At 43.8% G+C, this 25448-nt stretch overlaps 1 protein-coding gene across 4 annotated transcripts; it reads right to left on the reverse strand.

Moving 5' to 3' along the window:
• Positions 1-1222: 1222 nt before the first annotated feature.
• LOC127576799 (interferon-induced protein with tetratricopeptide repeats 5-like) lies at positions 1223-25448 on the reverse strand. Of its 4 annotated transcripts, XR_007957286.1 has the most exons (3): positions 25296-25448; positions 8064-9989; positions 1223-5382 (listed from the first exon to the last, which is right to left on the reverse strand). XR_007957286.1 is itself a non-coding variant. In XM_052027557.1 (2 exons), the coding sequence occupies exons 1-2, from the start codon at positions 20955-20957 to the stop codon at positions 8519-8521; spliced, it is 1476 nt and encodes a 491-aa protein (XP_051883517.1). In that variant the 5' UTR covers positions 20958-21046; the 3' UTR covers positions 1223-8518. The 4 variants fall into 4 exon arrangements, 3 of the variants coding, with proteins under 3 accessions (XP_051883517.1, XP_051883515.1, XP_051883516.1); XM_052027557.1 differs by lacking the exon at positions 25296-25448 and adding an exon at positions 20953-21046 and having other exon boundaries at positions 1223-9989; XM_052027555.1 differs by lacking the exon at positions 25296-25448 and adding an exon at positions 13358-13516 and having other exon boundaries at positions 1223-9989.

Consider the following 25448-nt stretch of genomic DNA (forward strand, 5'->3'; position numbering starts at 1 on the left):
TGCCAGACCCTAACTCAAACGATGAGGATATTGAATTTCCGTTGACTGTGCCCACTTATAGCCATATGAAGAATATTTTTTAACTGAGCTTACTTTGTTAGACTTCTGCACACAGGTATCTTTACATAAGACAATAATTTGGTTAATTAAGAACCCCTCCAATATGTACAAATGAAACCAAGTAATGACTCAGTATCATTCCTTATTAGCTATGACCGTGGTTTTGAATTAAATTATTCACAGAGGAAAGACAGAAAATTCTTAATAAAAAGTATTTTAATAAGAATTTTCTGTCTTTCCTCCGAGATCTTTTGATAATCCCACTTCCAGCTTCATGAATAAAATTGCGCTTGGTTACTGCTTGTAATAATGTCTGTGTACATTTTTAATGCAAATGAAGGGAATAACTTATTTTTTTCTGTACCCTGGACAAACACAGTGATACATGAGAGATTTTAATGTTATAATTAATTAAATGGTTTGTTGTGGAATCTTGACATGTAACATAACCAGTGAAATGTCAAGCAAAATTCATATTCACATGCATACAGCTGTATACTGCTATATAATATACAGCTGATATGATAACACCAGGACACCAAAAGTTTTGCTGTGGTTTAGGTTCCTGTCAACATCTTTTCTTAATGATTTCAAATTTGTGCAACAAAAATTGCCTTGATTTTGTGCCATGTTGGTTTTCAAGTTCATTCGCTAAATGCTTGAATCAGACTCTTTGTTTTACAATAATCCAGCCTGTAAACATTGTGTTTTCTTACTATCAGGTGTAATACTCTCCAGGCTCAGGAGACCACTGTAGTTCTCCTCTGATCCCCATCCACTTTTGCACAATCACAAGTTTGTTGACAACTGCTGCAATAATAAATGATGGGCCTTGTTTGAAGATACTTAGTCTGTTTATTTAACCCTGCTTCCTGTTGGAGTCTGAGGTGAGAGATCTACCACTGGGTCTCAGCTGACAACTGCACTGTGCAATTTAGTCATCCATGGAAACCTCCCTTACTTCCTGAGCAACAACTGTCAGCTTGTTTGCTTTTTCTGTTAAATCAGCTGAGAGAACAGACCTCTGTGCATTTCTTTTCCATGGTATTTAAATGCCATCCACTGCCTTAAGAGACACATGGTTTTGTGGAACTTCAATTGAAAAGAGACATGACATACAAAATGTATCATCAACAGAAAATGCGTTAATCAACGTCTTTTATTTCCAAAATCATACATTATTAACAAAATATACAAGAAGGGACATTGCGTTGACTCCATTCACTGGACCAAATGTCACATTTACTTAGAATAGTTACATTATGTTCTTCATTCCTAAACATTTCATAAACCATACGTTTGAGAGGTTAATGGTAGGAGGACCCTAGACTGTGGTCCTTTCCCACAGAGCTTTTGCAGTGGCTGCATCGGGTTTCAATGTAGCATGTAGTCCTGAGACCTTGGAATGTAGCACCCAAACTACTGACCTGGGACAGCGCTCTCACCCACTCTATTTCCCTATTCCCTCTCTCTGTTCCATTGTTTACTCTCTCACTCTCCTCTTCCCTCTCAAAGACAAACAATTTTCCATTCACAATCCATTAATAGTGGTAATCCATAATTGCTTACAGTATAATTACAACTGTAGTTCACTCATAATATTTAATGCAATTAGTTTTTAATCAATAGCCCAAATGACAATAAGACACACAGAGGAGGGGATCACACATGCCAGCAAGGGAACCCTTGCCCCATACGGGAACACTGGCCTACCCAATACCACGATAGAGACAGGATGTATGAAAGTTAGGACAGCCCAGCCCTTTCCCCATCATCTGTGCACCCTGTTAAGTCTATAATCTCCCTGATAGAGTGGACAGCCAGCGCCTCTTTCTCAGGGCACCAATGCTCAATACAAGAGGGCATGGCTTTAAAGTAATGGCTGGGAAGTTCAAGGGAGATATCAGAGGGAGGTTTTTTCACCCAGAGAGTGGTTGGGGCATGGAATGCGCTGCCTGGGGCTGTGGTGGAGGCAGGAACATTGATCAAATTCAAGAAATTACTAGACAAGCATATAGAGCAATTTAAAATAGAGGGATAAGTGGGAGGAAGGGGTTAGATAGTCTTAGGTGAGGTTTAAAGGTCGGCACAACATTATAGGCCAAAGGGCCTGTATTGTGCTGTACTGTGCTATGTGTCTATGTTTTATAACTACACAGGGAACAGGATTGGCAACTTAATGCTGCAGTAGAAGTTTCGGAAGGGATGTAGATGAGGGTGAGGAGGTGGAGCAGCCATCCAAACTTTAACCACCCGCTGGGTGAAAGAATTCATCATTATATCTCCTCTAAAACTCATACTCCTCACCTTAAACCTGTCCTCTGGTTATAGACACCTCTGTCATGAGGAGAAGTTTACTACTGCCTACCCCACCTATGCCCCCTATAATTTTGTACATCTCTAGGAGGGAAAGAGGAATGGGGCAGTGAGAGTGAAAGTTCAGGCATGGAATCTAGTCCCAGTTCCCTTGATTAAAAGATGGGGCTCAGCTGGATCACTGCTTGCACCCAAGCTACTGACCTGAGACAGCACTCTCACCCACTCTATTTCCCTATTCCCTCCTTCTGTTCCATTGCTCCCTCTTTCTCTCTCCTCTTCCCTCTCAAAGACAACGCATTTTCCTCTCCCATCTGGCTCAATCATTCAACAACTTTGCAATGCCCCTTCCACCTTCTGCTCAACCCACAGGATGCACTGCGTGACCTTATGCCCCACCACCATCCATCACCACCATCAGCACTCACAGCACAAATATCTGCCAACCCGAATCATCTCTTGGTCCCCAAATAGTTCCCTGAACCCAACGTGTGTCCAACTCCTTCATCTGCCTGGCCCTCATTCCCCACTCCTCTCTGCCCCAACCCCTTCACCTGCTTATCCTACACTGCCACCATTTTCCAGGCCTTCCTCACTCCCCGTCACCTGCCTGAATCCTCCCATCACGAGCACCATCACAGTGGACAGTCACCCCAGGAAGTGCCCTCTGGAGTAGTCAGGGAATCAGAGACAGGGGTTCTTTGAAACAGATCTCACTTCTGATGTCAGAGTGCTGTCTTTCAAATTGGTAGTAGGGGTGATAGTAGGGAGAGGAGGGGATGGCTGCAGAATGGTCACTCCAGCATGGACTGAAACTGGGCATTAGTTTGGGGGTGAAGAAACTTGGTCCTGAGGGATGAGGGAGAAGGAGACAGTGGATTGGGGATGAAGGAAAAGTAGACAATGATTAGGAAGAGGAGGATTGAGATTTGGGAGAATGTGGTATTAGGGAGAGAGAGACTGGGGTGTAAGAATGGAGAAGAGGAGGATGCCAGGAACTGCGATCTGGACCAGGTAATAGGGAAATGGAAGATCAGAAGCAGGGAGAATGAAGAGTGGGGTATCAGGGCAACGGTGACTAATGAATGGGGAAACCATGAGATGGGAGACTGGGAAATGGAGCGGTGCGGTCTCACCTTTTCTCACAGACCCAGGAGCAGCAACCACACGGGACACTCAGTGAGGTCAAACCATGTGCAATTTTGCTGGCAATTCTCCTCTGAATCATCACTCAATACTAAATGTACCGTGTCCCGTGTGTGAAGAATAATATTAGATTGCCTAATACCAAAATGGTATCAGGTTGAATCAATTAAATAGGAGCCCAAACCTCAGTCATTTATAAGAGGTGGCAACATTGGAGGAGGAATTACAAGTCACGAGTCCTGTCTCTCCCCCAACGCTTGAATAACTGAATCATAATCAAAGCCTAATGAGGAAATCGGGGTTTCTCGCCATCTCTGGTTCTACCCATTTGACCCATATTGCACGTTAAAATTAGGGCTGCTGTTGTCCAATACTAACAGAAGAAACAATTGTGGGCACATTCGAGCTGGAGCATGCCCCTGGCAGTGAGATATTGGTGCCCAGAAACTGAATGATCAGGATGGTGCTCACGGCTCTATCTCCAGCTGGTCTCGGCCCTGCCGCGCCTGTACATTGCTGCACGGACATCAGAGACCAGCTGGAGATCAGATGCCGGCATCTCAGAACTTCGGTGTTGCCACTGGACTGACTCCCAAACCGACGGAGGGCCCTGACCTGCTGAGCCCAGGGACTGCACACACTTCAGGGGCTGCACCCTGTACAGACAGTTGTGTGGTTGTATGTTTCCCTCACCCTTTGAGCACAAGTGTGGCAAACAACATCATCCCTGAATAGGAGAGCTCTAAATTTAAGACTATTGCCCATTGTTATGTATTCTCTAATAGAGTATGTGGGACCTCTCTGCCAACCTTATCAAGTACTTTAACTGCATCAGTGAAATTTAATGTAATCTGGCCCTGGATTTGGAAGAATTTGGAGAAGGGTGCCAGAAATTGATTCCAGATGAGACAGAGCAGTTGCATAGCCCAAGATTCATTTTGTGTTATCCAGAGCCTTCTCAAAACATTCCCTTGCTTCCTCACAATGTTCAGCAGCAGAATTCAGCAATGACCTGCCTTCTTCCTGTCTCCTGCATGGGTATGAAGGATTAGGGCTGTAATCTGGGGTTTTGAGACAGATGTGTTTTCTGAAACTAATCTTGTGAATAACTCAGCTGTAATACCTTCATTTGAAGAAGTTGCTCACTGAATCTAATAAGTGTAATAAGCACCCCACCAAACCTGTCTCTGATCAGACAGAAGCAATGCAGCTTTCAAACATCACTTTGGCCCTCGGTGGAAAGGTATAAAGCCCAAAGGGTACTCAGTTATTTTTCATTGCCACGATCAAACTCCAAAGCCTTCTCAAAATATTCAGACTTATTTAGGCTCGTTCCCATCCAGCTCATACAGCAATCCTTTGACACCAAGGGCCTTGCTGTCACGTGGCTTCCTGAAAAGTTGCCTTCTGCCCATTTCTCCAATTTTTCATGACACATTTTCTGTTCATTTGAGTCATTTGCAAACTTCAGTCCTTTCTGGAGCAGGCTGATGGCAGTTGATTCAGAGATTTTCTGTTGCAATTCAAATAAACATATTTTCTGGACGAATGCCCACTAACTTCACCAGATGGCCTTTGCTTTGGAATACTCTCCATTTATCACACACTTGGCTGCTAACTCCAATTCTGGTTTCTCAGTTGACCTTGGACAGTGCTCAGAGGCCATTTCAAAGTGATACATTTTCTGCCAAAATTCAAGATTGCAAGTGTTTTTGCTGCAAGGATTGTTGTTCAGTTAAGTTAGTTGAGTCTGTAACACATACCCATTTGTAGGTGTACGATGATGCAGTGTAGAGTTACTTACTGCTTCCTTCAACAGTTTAATAACTTTCTCCACAGCTCCTATTCTGTAAAATTTCACTGCAGAATGAAACACATAATGAAGATTAGAGTTTTCTTCGATGCCTGTTCTACCAATTTGTTTGCTTTCTCCTTTTGATTGAAGTCATGCAGCATTCACAAGAAAAACATAAATTAAGCACAAATTATATGCAATCTTTACAAGAAAGAACACAATTAAAACAAAAAATATGTCCATTTTAGAGCAAAGTGATCAAAGTGGTCATAGTTTGCTAAACTGTAGTGATTAGGGTTGTGCTGGTTGGTTCAAGAACAGAATAGCTGAAAGGAAATAGCTGATCTTGAGCCTGTGGTGTGGGACTTCAGGTTCCTGCCTGATGGTAGCTGTGAGAAATCGGCATGGTCCAGATGATGAGGATCTTTGATGATGGATGTTGTCTTCTTGAGGCAGTATAGATACTACTAATGGTGGGGAGAGGTGTGCTCATGATGTTGTGGGCTGAATCAACTACGCTCTGCAGCTTCTTATGTTCCTGTGCATTTGAATTGCCTTATCAGAACATGATGCAACCAGTCAGGATGCTTTCAACAGTACAGCTGTAGAAGTTTGTTAGAGTATTCAATGACAATCTGAACCACCTTAACCTCCTAAGAAGGTAAAAACGCTGGTGTGCCTCCCTTGTGACTGCATCTATGTGCCGGGCCCAGTACTCCCATGTATTATGGAGACAGACCTGTGCCCACCACTGCTGTACTCCACTCTCATGTGCAACTGACCTGTGCCCACCAGTATTCCAATGTTATACTGTGACAGAATGTGCCCAGCAGTACTATATTCATACTATGGTGATAATTCTGGGCACCAGTGGGTCTAAAACTGAAGATAGTCTGGTCTAAGACTAAGACCTGGAGCTCGACTTGGGTTGAGAAGATTTGTCCAGGCTTGACGTGGTGTCTGGTTCCAGTTCAATTTTGTCCCCTTCTGAAAGCCCTCTCTGTCTCTGTATCCCTTATCTCGATTAACATTACGAGGGCCATTGGGACCCTGTGGCCAGTGGAAAGGCATGGAATCCGATTTCTGGTCTACAGCTTCATCCTCTACAACTCCCCCAGGTCACTATGTACTTCTGAATTACACGGTGACATCCCTGGCTGCTTCACTGAAGGACAGAATACCAGTGTTGGACCAGGCTTGAAATTCTTGAAGTAACGTGAAAGGAATGCTGGAAAATAAAAAAAATTGCAGAAATGCTGATCATCTGATGAACTGTTGATCTTGTTGCTGAGTTGTGAAGACTGCCCTACACATAGTCAGAAGTGAGGTAGTTTTACTGATGCTGCGGTTGAGCTTCATTAGCTTCTGATCAGAGTGGGAGTGAGATGGAGGATTAAAGTGACAGATAACAGGTGAATGTAAACTCTGGGATGTGTTTGCAGGTGGAACAATGGTGTCCTGCACTGCAGTTTCCCAATCAGTTTTTGATCTCCCACCACAGAATAAACATCATAGCAGAGAACCTTTTGGAAATTCCCAATTACACTCCCAAGTCTCAATAGGTTTTGTGGGGGAAAAAAATAGCATTCTGCACCATACAGATCCTGTTGCCCTCGGCACAAGACCACATGGTTAGCAAATCCACACGTTTTTCCCTGCTCTGGGCCCCTTGGGCTATTCGTTTATCTGCTCCTGTCCCCACATCTCCCTCTTCCATCCTGCAATATCCTCATCAATCCTCCTTCAATGCCCAACTGATTTGAGAGAATGTGTGATAATGAGGCTTGATACTTGAAGTCCCAGGGCCCAATATTTATGGTAAAGGCTGTATTTCCAAATTTCCTCATCATTCAATGAATTAGAATGCACCTGGATTTGAAATCTAGCTCCTTGAAGTTTGTATTATTGATTTACCATTTGTTGCTATAATTCATGTAAAATTATTGTGACTCTACCCAGTGATTCAATTGGTTCTAATGTTACCTCCAAGGCCATTATCTTTTCACTTCGAAATCTAAAGATCTTTGACATTGACCCATTATGTTTCTAGTAATTTTATTCAAGGCAAGCATCATTGGAATATGGCTTTGATTAGCAGTGCACAGCATGTGATGTATTGCCTGTTCTACCCCAGATAGAGGTAAAAAGCTCCAGACAACTATGCCAGCATTTATGCCCCAAGCACTTTGGTCTGTATTGCATGAGATCCTCCTCGAGCCTGCCCCTTCTCTCTCTCTTTGCTATATTGGTTGGATGGTCCAAACCCCTGGCCAAAACCTCTACATTTACCCTTTCTGGAACTCCCTTCTCATATTTGTGCTACAAAATCTATGTGACAATAGTTTATATAATCTCAAATGTGCACTCAATTTGCACTGTCCAATTACAGGCATGGCAAGTGGACATCACTTCTACAACCTAGGCACTCTGATCAAATGCATAACCCTTACATCAATTACTTTTCACTTCCGGTTCCATTATGAATCCATTTGCATTGCAAAGGTGGATTAGAGACATTGAGACACATTGTCCTTGAACATTAACTCCTCTGCCTGAGACTGTAAACTTCATATCCCTTCTTTGTCCATTCATTTTGAATTCATCCCCTACAACCCACTTGCCACTTTACTTCCACTCCAAACCCAGCATGCTGGACCCATGCTGCTAAGAATGTATTGCCAGCATTCATATGACTTGGTCAAGGCAGACATAATCTTTACTTTGAAGCCTTAATTCCCAGACTTACCTATGGAGGGCATTTTACGAGGGTCTTGGACATTCAATTATCTTCTGAAAATCATTCCTTCAGAAGTTGCAGTTTTTTTTAAACAAGATGCAAGAAACAAATTGAAAAGTAAAATACGACTAATGATTAACACGTTAGCATTTGTGAAGTGGAGACGACAGGATTCTTAGAATCTTGCTCCATTTGGCTCCATTTGACCCATCTCCCCAAGACCCACCTCTGTTTTTTAATGCAGTAAGTGAAAGGTCAGAAGACACACAACCAAATTCTATTTGCTTAGTGTGCTATTCGTGTCATTCCTTGAATGAAGCACAGTGACTGGGTTTAATTCTGTCAATGTCATTACTTGAAAATTACTCGTGAGTAAAATTCTTACTTTAAGAAGATGCCATATAATTACTGAAACAAGCACACAACTAAACCTGTCCTTGCATCAGATGGAACCAATGGATCTTTTAAGCATCGTTATGGTCCTCAATGGAAAGACGTAATTCACAAAGAGCACTCAGATATTCCTCATTTCCTGGATCAAATGCCAAGGCCTTCTCAAAGCATTCAATAGCTTCAGGCTTGTTCCCATCCAGCTTATACAGTAACCCTTTGACACCAAGGGCCTTGCTGTCATGTGGATTCCTGCAAAGTTTCCTGTCTGCCCACTTCTCCAAATTTTTGTGACACATTTTCCGTTCTTTTGAGTCATATTCAATATTCAGTCCTTTCAGGAATTTGCTGATGGCATTGGATTCAGACTTTTTCTGGAACAATTCAAATAAGCCAAACTGTAAACATATTCTCTGCATATTTTCTGGACGAGTATCATCTAATTTCTCCAGATTATTGTAGATCTCATTTGCTTTGGAATACTCTCCATTTCTCACACAAATGTCTGCAAAATCCAGTTGTGATTTAATAGCTGATCTTGGACGGTGCTCAAATGCCTTTCCAAAGTGATACTTGCATTGATCGAACAACTCCATTTTCTGTTGAAATTCAGGATATTCAGGATCATTGCTTAGTGGATTTTTGATCAGTTTAATTAGCTTGATTCTGTAACACATACCTAGTTGATCGTGTAGGATGCTAGAATGTGGAGTGATTTCTATTGCTTTATTCAACAACTCAATTGCTTTAAATACAGCTCGTTCTTTTCTGTAAAATTTTGCAGCATTGCGAAGCACTTTTGGATAATCAGGGGCTTTCTGCAATGCTTGTTCAATTAATTCATTTGCTTCCTTCTTTTGCTTGAAGTCTTGCAGTTTTAGGGCCAACAGCACCATGGCCATAGCATCATCTGGATCAAGTTCCAGCACCCGACGCAGATGCTTCACGGACTGACTCCGTTCACGATTCTCTGGGGTTCCAGAAAATGCTTCCAGGCGAAACAGTACAGTGGCATAACCCATGATCCATTCCACATTATCAGGATCTTTCTCAAGAGCCTTCTCAAAACATTCTTTTGCCTCCTCATAATACTGAGCTGCAGATCTTAACAAAGACCATCCCTTCTCCCCGTACACTTCAGGTATCATTGCTGTATAGTGAGGGCCGTCAGTGAGCGGTTTACAAATCATCTCCAGCCTTTCGAGGTAGGACTGGGCCTCGGCCAGTTGTCCCATGTGGTAATGCACCCAGGCAAAGTTTCCATAGGTGATGATGCTTCTTCTTTCAAATTCATCTTTGTGGTTCTCCCTCAGAATCTTTTCAGCTTCCTTCAAGTTTTGAATTGCTTCTTCATAGTTGCTTTGCAGACAGTTTACAAAAGCGAGTTGGTTGTAGGACCTAGCTTCGTACTTCAAACGCAGACTTATAGAATCTTGCAATCTGTACATTATATCATCCAAGTCAATGGTTTCCTTCTGTGGGCCCCACGTGAAGTGACACTGAAGCTGATCGAGCTTTTCTTTCAACAGATCTTTTGGTGTGTTGCTGCAAAGAGAAGAAAATTCATGAAAATTCATCTCAGACCATCCAAGGAGGGTCAAACTTTCAATCCAGAAATAGTCAACAAATCAGCCATGCTGGATAGGTTCATTTTCTAATTATATTGAAGCAAAAAGCATTTGACAAGGTGCCTCATGTGAAGCTGGTACATAAATTAAGAGCCCTTAGGTATTGGTGAATACGTGTTAGCATGGATTGAAAACTGGCTGTTGCACAGAGTTGGAGTAAATAGGTCCTTCTCAGGATGGAGGGAGGTAACTAGTGGAGTATCCAAGGACTGGCCCTCAATTTTTTACTATTTATACTAATGACCTGCAGGATGGAATGGAATGTATGATTTCCAAGTCATCCGCTGTTACCAAAATGAGTGGAAGGGCATGTTGTGATGAGGGCATTGTGATTCTGCAGCACAATATAGATAGATTGAGTGATTAGGCAAAAACCTGGCCAATGGAGTTTAACGTGGGGATCTGTGTGGTCATGCACTTTGGTAATAAGAGTCTAAAGGTGGATTATTATCTAAATGGTAAGAGAGTGCAAATGAACAAAGTTCAGAGTGATCTAGCTGTTCAAGTGCATGAATCACAAAAAGTCAGCAGGCAGGTCTGGTAAACAGCAAAGAGCTTCTTGGCTTTTATTGTGAAGGTGATGGAGTTTAAGAACAGGGACGTTTTGTTACAGTTGTACAGGGTGTTGCAAGGTCACACCTGGAATACTGTGCACAGTTTTGGTCTCCTTACTTAAATAAGGATATAATCGCTGGAGATTCACCAGGCCAATTCCTGGGATAAGAAAGTTGACCTAACAAGCAAGATAAGACAGTTTGGAGGGGGCTCTGCATTCCTTGCAGTTGAGAAGAATGATGAGTGACCTTATTCAAACAATTAAGATCCTAAGGGATCTTGACAGGGTAGATGTTGAGGTGAGAAGCAGAAAAAAACTGCAGATGCTGGAAATCTAAAACAAAAACAGAAAATGCTGGAAATACTCAGTAGGTCAGGCTGCATCTGTGGGAACCAGTTGTGGCCTGACCTGCTGGGTATTTCCAGCATTTTCTGTACGTGTTGAGATGTTTTCACTGGAATTGGAGAGTCACGACCAAGGGGACATAGCTACAAAATAAAGGGCTGGGCATTTAAAACTGAAGTGTGTAGAAATTTCTTTTAGGGATTCACTAACCTAATCCTTAGAATTCTCTGCCCCAAGGGTGGAGGAGGCCTGATCAATAAATATATTTAAGGTGGAGATAGATAAATATGTGTAAGAAAGATAGATAAATAAGTGAAAGAAAGATCGAGGAATTCAGGGCTATGGGGAACTGGCACAAAAGAGTTGAGGCCGGCATCGATCAGCTATGATCATATTGAATGGCAGGACAGGCTTGAGGGGTCTACTCCTGCATCTATTTGCTTGTTCAATGTGGTAAGGAGACTGATGGAGGGGGTCATGATGATAGGATCGAAGAAGAGGTGTGGACAAAACTGTGTGTGTGTGTGTGTGTGTGTGTGTGTGTGTGTGTGTGTGTGTGTGTGTGTGTGTGTGTGTGTGTGTGTGTGTGTGTGTCTATATGTCTGTGTTTGCACATGTGCACTTGCACTGATAAATGTGCTAAGTCTCTGCCGCAGAGCCTGGTCTCTAATCACATTGAGCCTCCTTGCCATTGGACCATGACCTCACACTGACCTAGAAGAACTATGAAGTGCCTTTCTCAAACTCAGCTGCCCACAGACATTCATTACTATCATGAGTATGCATCGGGATGGTCTAAAAACCATTGTCCTAACCAATGGCTCAACAACAGAGACAATTCCATTGAAGACCAGTGTCAAACAAGGCTGTGTCATTGCCCCCGTACTTCTTTCAATCTTCTTCGCAGCTTTGCTGTATGCCCTCTCCAACAAACGTCCCTTGGGATTTGAGATACTCTTCAGACATAACATTAATTGTTCAACCTATGTCAACTCGTCAGAAGCACAATCACCTGAACCTCAGTGGTGAGCTGCCGTATGCCAACACTGCTTGCTGTTTTCACACATTCAGTGGCCAAGCTGCAAGCCATTGAAAATCAATAAAAAACTGCAGTTGCTGGAAATCTAAAATAAAGACAGAAAATTTTGAAAATACCCAGCAGGTTTGTGGGAATAGAAACAGAGTTAATGTTTCAGGTTGAATATCCTTTGTTTGAATCGGGAAGGAGACAAAATTAGCTCATTGAGCTGCAGGCTGGATGAAGGGAGAGGGGATGTCACTGATAGGGTAAAACCGGATTGGCCATGGGGATAAACCGCAAACAAGGTGACCTGATCAATGAGTGAATGGGAGCGGTTAGAGTACGAGAACATGGGCAAAAGGATGTTGGAGTTGCAAAGTGCACAGCAGGAGGACTCCCAGAGGAAAAAAAGGAAATAAATGTAAACAAACAAGCTGGACTAATACACAGATGGATGATTAATAAAGACAGAGAAAACAAATCACCTGTAGTTGTAGAATTCAATATCGACACCATTGTTGCCATTGGTCAATTGAGGAAAATGATGTTTTAACATCAAGACCTCAAACCTGGCGTAAAACTCATGGTCTACCAGGCAGCAGTAATTCCTGCCCTCCAATATGCTTCAGAGACCTAGACTACATATATTGGGCAGCTCAAGGCACTGGAAAGATACCACCAATACTCCCTTCGCAAAATCCTCAAAATTCACTGGAAGAATAAACTAATTAACACCAATGTCCTCCCCCTGGCCAAAGTCCCCAGCCTTGCAGCTGCATGCCCACACTAGACTCCTGAAACATACATTCTGTTCTGAGCTTAGTCAAGAGAAAAGCTTCCCAGGCAGGCAGAGAGAAAGGAAAGACAAAAGACTGCAGAAGCTGGAATCTGGAGCAACCAATAATCTGCTGGAGGAACTCAATGGGTGGGGCAGCATGTGTGAAAGTAAATCCCACAGTCCTGATGCTCAACCTGAAGCATCGACAATTATTTTCCTCCCACAGATGCTGCTCGACCTGCTGAGTTCCTCAAGCAGATTGTTGTTGCAGACAGAAAAGTTCAAGGATATGTTCAAAGCCTTCCTGAAAGTATGCAACATCCCCACTGACTCTTGGGAATCTCTGGGCCAGCAAGTCTCAAAATGGAGGAGGATTCAGGATGGTATGGAGAACTTTGAGTCTATGCTGTGGAGCACACAGAGGCCCTGTGCCAGTGGCACAAGGAGGCAGAGAGTGAAATCAAGTCTTCCTCAATCCCTAGGAGACTGCCTAAAAGGAATAAAATTAATCCCCATTAAATTATGTAACCATTACAATGCACTACCTGTAAACAGATATCCAGAAGGAGTAACAATGTTCTTTACCTCATTTTCTTGATTGAATGGAACCACCTTAAACTCCTTTACAACTTCAGCTTCAGAGTTGATCGAGAAGCTATTCAAAACTTTATATTTTCCAGCTCATTTACTCGTCAGTCGTTTCCTTAATGTTGAAGGAAGTGAAATCTTGAAAGTGAAACTAAGATCTCGCTTTCTTCCCCAACACCAGGGTAAAAAGAGTGTGCCGACTCAAAACTGCCTGGAGACAATTATTAACACAGCCTAGCTTAGCAACAGAAATAAAACCCAATCTGATTGGTTGGCCTGAATTCTACTTGTTTACCACATCTGGCAGTCTTTGCCTTTTGAACCCACTTATGTTATTTGCTTCAATAATGTTTCGCTGCTAATAAATTTCTCTTTGTAAGGCTATATCCAGCTAGCTTTCAGGAAGGAAGGCTGAAATATCAGCAGCTCTGAGGACCTCAGAGCCTGGAAGGGCTCCTGAATACTTGGATGCATCCTTGGTAGTTTTTCAGTCGAAATATGTGTGCAGTAGTCTTCAGAGTGCAGGCTCTGATGAGTAAGGGGCATATGAATGTTACTTTGATTTTAAGGTTAAGTTTAATCACCAAATATAGTGACTTTTAAGTGATATCCATGTAGGTTTGAAGCATTTGGCTGCAGTTTTCTGTTTCAGTTGAGGTGTAAACAAGCCACCTTGGGAGGGGCCCACAGTCCCATTCTAATTTCAACTGGGAAGTCTGTGAATAAGCTAAACTTTTAAATTGAAATCAAGCAAAGTTAGCTCACTCATCTGGTACTGCTTGGGTATTTATGAAAGGATGTTCAGAAACCACAGTGTAGATTGTGCACAGTTATCTTCAGAGTGCAGGCAATATGAGTAAGGGGGTTTCCATGAGTTGATTCTGTGGGAGATTCTCAGCATTGACCTTTGGTTCAAAGTTGTGACATTGGTGCAAGTTAAGTAAATCAGTGGTGTCTTATCTAACCCTGTTATTAGCACAGAGCTCGTATCCTCCTACCTGGACACTATCCTGTCCCCCCCGTCCAATCCCTACCCACCTACGTCTGTGACACATCACAAGATCTCCAACTCTTCCATAGCTTTAAGTTCTCCGCCATGCACAATCTCATCTTCACCATGGACATACAGTCCCTATATACCTCCATTCCCCATCATGACAGCCTCACCGGCCTCTGCTTCTTTCTTGACCAGAGACAGAACTAGTCCCCTTCCACTAACACTCTCCTCTGCCTGGCTGAACTTGTCCTCACCCTTAACAACTTTACTTTCGATTCCCCTCACCTTCTACAAACCAGGGGCATAGCTATGGGCACTCGCATGGGCATCAGCTATGCCTGCTTTTTCGTTGGCTACATTGAACAGTCTTTGTTCCAAGCCTACTCTGGCCCCACTCCTCAACTCTTTCTCTGCTATACTGACGACTGCATTGGTGCCACCTCTTGTACCTGTGCGGAACTCAACAGTTTAATAAATTTCACCACTAATTTTCACCCAGCTCTCCAATTCATTTGGACTATCTCTGACACCTCTCTTCCCTTCCTCGATCTTTCCGTCTCCATCTCAGGAGATTCCTTATCCACTGACATGTTCTACAAACCCACAGATGTCACAGCTACCTCAATTACAGCTCTTCCCACCCTGTCTCTTGCAAGGATGCTATCCCTTTTTCTCAATTTCTGCTCCCATAATGAGGCTTTCTACTCCAGAATATCTGAGATGTCCAAATTCTTTTCTAACCGGGGCTTCCCCCCGACTGTGGTCAAGAGAGCTCGCATCTGCATCTCTGCCATTTCCCACACCTCTGTTCTCAACCCCAACCCTCCCAGACCCAATAGGGATAAGGTCCCCCTTGTCCTCACATTTCATCCCACCAGCCTATGTATCCAACATATCATTCTTCGCCACTTCCGCCATCTCCAATGGGACCCCACCACCAAACGTATCTTCCCCTTTCTGCCTTTCGCAGGGACCGCGCTCTCCGCGACTCCCTGGTTCACTCCTCCACCCCCACCCATCCCGCTCCCATGCTGGGAACTTTCCACTGCCCCGCCATAGGTGCAACACCTGCCCCAACACCATCTCCATCCAGGGACCCAAACAGTCCTTTCAGGTGAGACAGAGATTTACCTGCACCTCCCTTAATATCATCTACTGCATTTGTTGCTCCAAGTGTGGCTTCCTCTAAATTGGTGAGACCAAACACAGACTAGGTGACTGTTTCGCAGAACACCTGCACTCCTTCTGTAACTGCTACCTACATCTTCCCATTGCCAGTCACTTCAACTCCCCCTCCCATACTACCACTGCCAGGAGAATTCCAAGTGCAAACTGGAGGAACAGCACCTCATTTTCCATCTTGGAATCTTGCAGCCTAATGGCATGAACATTGAATTCTCCCGCTTTATATAATCCCCCCCACCCCCCAAGCTTTTTCTCTTCTTCCCTTTCCTAGCCTCCTTTTTTCTCTCTCTCTCCTTACCTTTGACCCATCCCCCAGTGGATCTGCTCTCCCCTCCTCCCCCACACCTGCCTATCACTATCTCTTACCTGCATCTACCCATCACCACCTTGTGCCCACCCCACCTCCCCTCTTTTGTCCACCTATCACTGCTCTGCTTTTCCCTCCTATATATTGGGCTTCCCCTTTTCCTATCTTCAGTCCTGAAGAAGTGTCCTGACCCGAAACAGATGCTGCCTGGCCTGCTGAGTTCCTCCAGCATCTTAGTGTTTTTCATCTAGATTCCAGCATCTGCAGTCCTTTGTTTCTCCTGTTATTAGTGTTGGTGGGGATGAAGCAGGTAGGTTGTCAGGGTGAATACAGATTCTGCATCCTGTGGGAGATCATGTCTGCTTGCAATATTCCAGACAATCACATATGCAGGAAGTGTTACCAACTGCAGCAGCTTGAGCTCTGCATTTTGGAGCCTCGTCAGCAGTTGAGTTATCTGTGGTGCATTCATGAGGCCGGAAAATTTGCAGGTAGCACGCTTAGAGAGGAGATCACGTTGTAGTTTGAGTGTGAGCAGGCAGAGAGGGGCATGGGTGCCTGTTAGGCAGACTACAAGCAGGCAAGTAGTGCACCAATCTCGCTAACAGAATTTTTTGTACAGGGGTGGGGAGTTATGGTTCCTCCGAGGAATGCAGTCAGAACCAGGAACATGGCATTACGTGCTGAGGAAGAAAAGTGAGAGGACAATGATGTCAGGAGATTCAATAGTTAGTGGGACAGATAAGGATTTCTGTGGTTGTACTGTGATATCCCTTTGGTGTCGAGGTCAAGGATGTCACTGAATGCTTGCAGATCAATCTGAAAGGGGCGGATGAACAGCTGAAGGTGGTGTCCACATCAACACCAACAACATAGGTAGGAGAAGGGGATGAGATCATACAGGCAGAGCTTGGGGAACCAGGAAATAGGTTAAAAATCAAAACCTCAAAGGTAGTAATCACCTCATAATGCTAACCTGCTAACACATATCCTCAAAACATGCTAATAAGTACAGAAATTAGAGGATAAAGTAGATGAATGAGTATGTGGAGAAGTGGTCGAGTGAGGACTTTAGATTTCTGAGGCTTTGTTGAGACCAAAATCTTAAGTCTTTGCAAGGGGTTTGTTACTGCTATCAGGAAAGATTTAAACTAACTTGACTGGGAGACGGGAGCAGTGAAGGGAACTCAGCCAGGGGACAAAACAGCAAGAAGAAGTTAGAACAATAGTAAGCAAGTTAAGTAGATGGTAAAAACCATGTCAAGCAGCAAAGGAGGTCAAAGTGCAGAAAAAGGTCAAAATGACAAGATGGAAGGTGCTGTATCTGAAAGCTCAGAGTATTCATAACAGGGTATGTTTATAAAAGGTTGTCCAGAACCACAGCATAGTTTGTGCACAGTGATCTTCAGAGTGCAGGCAATATAAGTAAAGGGGCTTCCTTGAGTTGGGTCTGTGGGAAACTCTCAGCAATGGCTTTTGGTTCTGCAGTGTGACATCGGGACCAGTTAACAGATCAGCAGTCTGCTTGGAATGTTTCCGACAACCACATATGCAGGAAGTGTCACCACCTGCAGCAGCTTGAGCTCTGCATTTTGGAGCTTCAACAGGTAGGGTCACCGTGGTGCATTCATGAGGCTGGGAAATTTGTGCACAGCCTGCTTAGAGAGGAGATCACATTGCAGTTCAAGCATGGGCAGGCAGAGAGGGGCATGGGTGAATGGGTGAGTGTTGGGCAGACTAGGAGCAGGCAGGTAGTGCAGGAGTCCTCTGAGCCAATCTCGCTCTCCAACAGATATTTTTCTTTTGTATACTGTTAGGTGAGGGGGGGGGGGGGGGTGTGGGCATTCTGATTCTTTGGAGGAGTACAGTCAGAACCAGGAACGTGATGCTATGGGTTGAGGAAGAAGAGTGAGAGAGCAATAATGCCAGGAGATTCAGTAGTTAGTTGTACAGACAAGTGTTTCTGTGGCTGCCGTGTGTGGTAATGGGAAAAACTAAACAGCAAGGGGAAGTTAGAAAAGTAGTGAGCAAATTAAAACATATGGCAAAAAAAAATGTCAAGCAGCAAAGGAGTCAAAGTACAGAAAAATGTCAAAATAACAAAGCTGAACGCGTTGTCTCTGAAAGCTCGGGGTCTTCACAACGAGGTAAATGAATTTATAGCCCTAGCAGATATAATCAGCTGTGATCCAGTTACTGAACAATGGCTGCAGGGGGACCAAAACTGGGAACTAAATCTTCCAGGGTATTCAAGATTTAACAAGCACGGGGAAAAGGGAAAAGTGGGTGGTGGAGCGATCTTAAGAATTGGCAGACTCAGGACTCCAGATCACCCAGGGAGTGAGTGCAGCAGCTGAAAGCTCAGGGAACCTCTCCACTGTTTCAGGAAATGTGGCTGCAGGGGAGGGCTGCAGGTAAAACTGAAACGCAGGGCCCTAAGTCCCCTCCCCCTCCCCCTCCCTACCATCCTCCTGGCTAATGTACAGTCTCTGGAAAGTAAAATTGAAGACCTCAGAGCAAGACTGCAGTCCCAGAGGGACATCAGGGACAGTTGTGCACTCTGCTTCACAGAGACATGGCTCCCCCACAGCACTCTGGACACAGCACTCCACTCCGAGGGCTTCACCATCCACCACACAGGTATCAGGTAAAGGCAGAGGCAGCAGTGCTGGCTTCATGATTAACTCATCGTGGTGCACAGATGTGGCGGTTCTGTCTCAGTCCTGCTCCCCCGGCTTGGAATATCTGGCGGTCAAATCTGTCCGTTTTATCTGCCGAGGGAGTTCTCCTCCGTCATCCTGATAGTGGTGTACATTCTACCCCTGGCAAATGTCAAGCTGGCACTGGAGGAGCTGAGCACTGTGATCAACAGTCACAAGACAGCACACCCTGATGCCTTCCCAATCATCGTGGGGGACTTCAACCAGGCCAGCTTGAAGAAGTCTCTGACAAACTACCACCAACGTGGCTCCTCTGGTTCTGCAAGTGACAACACACTCTATCACTGTTACACCACCATCAAGAACGCTTAGCGTGCCATCCCGCGCCCGTACTTTGGCAAGTCCCATCACCTGGCTGTACTTCTACTCCTGACATACAGGCAGAGATTGAGGGCCACAGCACCAGTGGTGAAGACAGCGAAGGTATGGTCAATGGTGGCAGAGGGGCATTTACAGGACTGCTTTGAATTGGTGGACTGGACCATATTCAGGGCCTCCTCATTGGATCTGAATGAATACTTGGCTTTGGAGGACCTAGACAACAGCAAAACATACATCAGGCTGCTGTTTATCAATTACAGCTTGGCGTTTGACACCATCATCCCTTCATACTAATCAACTAATTCAAAACCTGGGCCTCTGTACCTCCCTCTGCAATGGATCCTTGACTTCCTTATCGAAAGACCACAGTCAGTGTGGATCAGTAGCAACATCTCCTCCTCACTGACAATCAACACAGGCACACCTCAAGGATGCGTGCTTAGCCCACTACTCTACACTCATGACTGTGTGGTTAGGCACAGCTCAATCGTCATCTATAAATTCGCTGGTGACACCACTATTAGCAGAATCTCAGATGCGATGATGAGGCGTACAGGAGTGAGATAGATCGGCTGGTTGAGTGGTGTCGTAACAACGACCTCACACTCAACATCAGCAAGACCAAGGAATTAATTGTGGACTTCAGGAAGGGGAAGTTGGGAGAACACACACCAGTCCTCATTGAGGGGTCAGGGGTGGAAAGGGTGAGCAGCTTCAAGTTCCTGGACATCAACATCTCAGAGGATCTAACTTGGGCACAGCATATTGATGCAATCACAAAGAAGGCATGCCAGTGGCTCTATTTCATTCAGAGTTTGAGGAGATTTGGTATGTCACCAAAGATTCTTGCAAATTTCTGACTGGTTGCATCACCACCTGGTATGGAGGCTCCAATGGGCAGGATCAAAAGAGGCTGTAGAGGGTTGTGGACAACCCTCCCCACCATCAAGAACATCTCCAAGACGTGGTGCCTCAAGGCGGCGACATCCATCATTAAGGACCCTCACCATCCAGGACGTGCCCTCTTCACGTTACTACCATCGGGGAGGAGGTTCAGGAGCCTAAAGACCCACACTGAATGTTTTAGGAACAGCTTTTTCCCTTCTGCTAATGGTCCATGAACACTACCTCATTATTCCTCTTTTGCACTATTTATTTTTGTAACTTATAGTAATTTTATGTCTTGTACAGAACTACTGTCACAAAACAACAAATTGCATAATATAAGTCAGTGATAATAAACTTGATTCTGATTAATCAGAGAGCAAGCCACAAGTCAGGAAAGTAGGGTGTGTAGCAGGGGTGATATAGTAAACAGGAGACTTTAACCTACATCTAGACTGGGCAAATCAAATTTGCTGTTAAATTGGAAGATGAATTCACAGAATGTGTGCAAGTTACTTTTCTAGATCAGTATGTTGAAGAACCAATTAAGGAAACAACAATTTTCGATCTTGTTTTAGTTAATGAGAAAATGTTCATTGATAATCTTGTTAATGAGCTTTTGGGGAATTGTGAGCATAATATCAATGTTACTAATCTGGCAATTATCCTGGCAAATATCTAAATCCAGAGTTATTTGACATTGACCTATAGTATTATTAGTAATTATATTTTACTGAAGACAAGTATGATTAGATGATGACAATGACTAAGTGTTGATTGGCAGAGCCAACATGTGTTATATCGCTCACTGTACTGTGGGTAGAGGTAAATATTTCCATTGGTCTGCCCCAGGTTTCATGCCACAAGCACTTCAGATCAGTCTGTGTGTTGTGTGTGATCTTCGTAGAGCCCGACCCCTTCTCCCTCTTTCTTTGACTATGTCAGTTGGATGGTCCCAAGTCCCTGGCCAAATACTTCTACATTTATCTTATCTCGAACTTCCTACTTATACTTTCCATGTGTTGCAAAGTCTATGCAATGATATTTTACCTAATCCCAAACATGGTCTCAATTCACACTGTCCAATTACAGGAATGACATGAATATCATTTTTCCGACCTGGTCAGGCCAGAGAAATGCATTACATCTATGTTACCGATTTTTCACTTCTGCTTACATCATAAATCCTTTGTCATTCCAAGTGGAGACCTGGAGAAATGTTGCCCTTGGGTATTAAGTCCACTGCCCGAGACTGTAACCTTCAATCCCACCTTTGTTTATGACATTATCTTCTGGCATTCATCACCCGCATTTGCTTACAATCCTGCATGTCTTCAAAACCCCTCAAGACCCAGCACACTGAACCCATGTTGCAAAGAATGTGTAGCTGGCATCTCTTTCATTTGGTCAAGGCAGACACAGCATCTACTTTGAAGCTTTAATTCCCAGATATGTTCATAGGATAATACATAAAAGATCGAGGTGATCTGAGATGAAAACTGGCCAGAGGTCTTCATTTGGATCCATTTGTTGTAATTTCCCTAAACCCACCTGTGTTTCTTTCCAGGTTATATTGAACATCTAAAGAAATGCAACTAAATTCTATTTGCTCACTGGACCAAAAATGTCACTACCTTTGAAAGAAACACAAGGATTGGGTATAATTACAACAGGATTATCTCTAAAAATTACACATTCACAAGTAAAACTCTATTCACGAGTTCTAATTCTATTCAAGTTCTATTCACAACTCTAAAATTCACAAGTAAAGGTGCAAGCAGAATATATTCAGCGAAAACAAACACCCCTCCAAATCTGTCCTTGGATCTGACGGAACCAATGCACATTTCAAGTATCATTGCGGTCCTCAATGGAAAGGCGTAGTTCACAAAGAGCACTGAGATATTCTTCATTGCCAGGATCATACTCCAAGGCCTTTTCAAAGTATTCAATAGCTTTAGACTTCTTGTGATCCAGCTGATGCAGTAACCCTTTGACACCAAGGGCCTTGCTGTCATGTGGATCCCTACAAAGTTTCCTGTCTGCCCACTTCTCCAAATTTTCATAACACTTTTTCCACACCTTTGAGCCAGTTTCAATCTTCAATGCTTTCTGTAACAGTTTGATGGCATTTGATTCAGACCTCCTCTGGTACAGTTCAAATAAGCCAGCCTCTAAGCATATTATCTGAATATTTTCTGGACGAATACCATCTAGTTTCAGCAGGTTACTGTAGATCTCCCCTGCTTTGGAATACTCTCCATCTCTTCTACAGATATCTGCATAATCCAGTTGTGATTTAATAGCTGACCTTGGACGGTGCTCAAATGCCTTTTCAAAGTGATACTTGCATTGACGGAACAACTCTCTTTTTTGTTCAAATTCAGGATTTTGAGGATTATTGCTCAGTGGATTTTTGATCTGTTCAAGTAGCTTGATTCTGTAACACATACCTATTTGGTCATGCAGGACACTATTTTGTGGAGTGATTTCTATTGCTTTTTTCAGGAGCTCAACTGCTTTTTCCACAACTTGTTCTTTTCTGTAAAATTTTGCAGCATTGCGAAGCACTTTTGGATAATCAGGGGTTTTCTGCAATGCTTGTTCAACTAATTCATTTGCCGCCTTCTTCTGCTTGAACTCTTGCTGTTTCAGAGCCAACAGCACCATGGCCAAAGAGTCATCTGGATCAAGCTCCAGCACACGTCGCAACTGCTTCACTGACTGACTCCGTTCACGACTCTCTGGGGTACCAGGAATTGATTCCAGTCGAAACAGTACAGTTGCATATCCCATGATCCATTCCACATTATCAGGATCTTTCTCAAGAGCCTTCTCAAAACATTCCTTTGCCTCCTCATAATACTGAGCTGCAGATCTTAACAAAGACCATCCCTTCTCCCCGTACACTTCAGGTATCATTGCTGTATATCGAGGGCCATCAGTGAGCGGTTTACAGATCATCTCCAGCTTGTCGAGGTAGGACTGGGCCTCGGCCAGTTGTCCCATGTGATAATGCACCCAGGCAAAGTTTCCATAGGTGATGATACTTCTTCTTTCAAATTCATCTTTGTAGTTCTCCTTTAGAATCTTTTCAGCTTCCTTCAAGTTTTGAATTGCTTCTTCATAGTTGCCTTGCAGACAGTTTACAAAAGCAAGTTGGTTGTAGGACCTAGCTTTGCACTTCAAACACAGATTTATAGAATCTTGCAATCTGTACATTATATCATCCAAGTCAATGTTTTCCTTCTGTGGGCCCCACGTGAAGTGACAATGAAGCTGATCGAGCTTCTCTTTCAATGACTCTTTCGGTGTGTTGCTGCAAGAGGAGATAATTTATGAAAATCCGTCTGAAGACAGCTCTGCCCTTCGCTCCCAGAAATAGTCAGCAGATCAGGCATGGATATGCTCCTTTACTGATATTCTTAAACTCAATGTGGTAATAAGAGAGAGATCATAATGATAGGATTGAGGAAGAGTTGTGGGCAAGACGTGTGTATGTATGTGTGTACGCATGTGTTTGTGTGTGTATGTGCGCGAATGCATGTGTGCATGCGTGTCTGTGTGCATGTCTGTGAGCCCTTACACTGACCTCCTCCAACATTGCATGTGCTAAGTCTCTGCAATGGAGCCTGGATTCCAGTCATGCTGGCCCTCCTTGCCAATGGACCATGAAATCACACTGTCTGGGAGGGGCAATAAAGCACCCTTCTCATATTCAGCAGCAACAGAAATTCACTTCCATCTTGGATATGCATCATGATGGTCTACAGGCCATGATCCGAACCAAAGACTCCAGAGCAGAGACAATTCCAGTGAAGACCAGTTTCGAAAAGGCTGTGTAATTGCCCCAGTACTCCTAACAATCTTTTTCCCAGCATTGCTATAGGTCACCTCCAACAAACTTTCCAGGGTAATGGAGCTAATCTTAAGAACTAATAGAAACTATTCAAGCTTTGGAAACTGTTCAACTGTAGAAGATTGTCAAAGGATACAGCAGCATATAGATCAGATGCAGATATGGGCAGAGAAATAGCAGATGGAGTTTAAGCTGGCCAAGTGTGAGGTGTTGCACTTTGGGAGATCAAATGTAAAGGGACAGTACACAGTTAATGACAGGATCTATTTTGGCATACAGAGGGATCTTGGAGTCCAAGTCCATAGCTCCCTGAAAGTGGCTGCTCAGGGTGGTAAAAAGGCATATGGCATGCTTGCCTTTATTCGTCGAGACATTGAGTTCAAGAGTCAGGAAGTTATGTTGCAGCTTTATAAAACTCTGGTTAGGCTGCATCTACAGTATTGCATTCAATTCTGGTCGCCCCATTATAGGAAGGATGTGGAGGCTTTGGAGAGGGTTCAGAAGAGGTTTTTCAGGATGTTGCCTAGATTAGAGGGCATGAGCTATAAAGAGAGGTTGGACAAACTTGGGTTGCTTTCTCTGGAATGGTAGAGGCTGAGGGGAGTCCTGATAGAAGTTTGCAAGATCAGAAGAGGCATAGAGTAGACAGCTGGTATCTTTTCCCCAGGGTTGAGATATCTAATACTACAGGGCATGCATTTAAGGTGAGAGGTGGTAACTTCAAAGGAGATGTGCAGGGCAAGTTTTTTTTTTACACAGAGTGGTGGGTGGCTGGAATATACTGCCACAGGTGATAGAAGAGCCAAATACAACAGAGGCTTTAAAAAGGCTCTTAAATAGGCACATGAATGTGCAGAGGCTGGAGGGATATGGACATTGTGTAGGCAGCGGGATTAGTTTAGTTAGGTGTTTAATTACTAGTTTAATTAGCTCGGTACAACATCATGGGCTGAAGGCCCTGTTCCTGTGCTGTACTGTTATATGTTCTTTGCCAACTACATGTCAAAACCAGCTGAGCCTCAATGGTCAGGCAACTCAAAGCACTGGAAAGACACCACCAATGCTGTCTTTACAAAACTCTCCAAATTCACTGCAAGGATAAACAAATCAACATCAGTATCCTCTCCCTGGTCAAAATCCCCAGCCTTATAGCCCTAACACAGTCAGCTATATTATGCATGTTGTTCATGTCCCTGCACTAGACTCTCGAAACGCATTCCATTCTGTCAAAGGAAATTACCAGCTCAACCGAGGAGAAGGTCCAAGAATGTGCTCAAAGCCTCCTTGAAAAGTTGCAACATCCCCACTGTCTTCTGGTCCTTCAGCTCTCCGCATGGAGCAGCACTGAGGATTGGTACTGAAAACCTTAAATCCATACTGTTGGAGCATGCAGAAGCGCTGTGTCAGTGGCAGGAGCGCAGCACATCACAAACTACCCATAGCCCGCCTGCTCTGTCAGTCAAGTATCTCCTGCCTCATCTGTGCCACAGCGTGATTCCCGCATTGACCTCATCAGTCACCTCAGAACCCATAACAGCAGCGTGAAATCGTCTTCCGAGTGACCGTCGAAAAAGAAGTTATTCCCCTTAATTTATGCAAACACTCCCTTAAAATGCTCCACATGTAGACTTAAATACAGAAGGAGCTGCAATTTTCTTTACCTCATTTTCTTGATTGAATAGAGACACCTTAAGCTCCTGTTACAGCTTCAGCTGCAGTTTTAATTTTGATTTGATCGAAAAGGATATCCAACGCTCTTTGTTCTCCAGCTGATGAACTTCCTGGCGGCTTCCTGAATGTGAAGAGAATGGCAC

Source organism: Pristis pectinata, chromosome 12 (assembly GCF_009764475.1).
Source record: "Pristis pectinata isolate sPriPec2 chromosome 12, sPriPec2.1.pri, whole genome shotgun sequence".
Taxonomy (NCBI): domain Eukaryota; kingdom Metazoa; phylum Chordata; class Chondrichthyes; order Rhinopristiformes; family Pristidae; genus Pristis; species Pristis pectinata.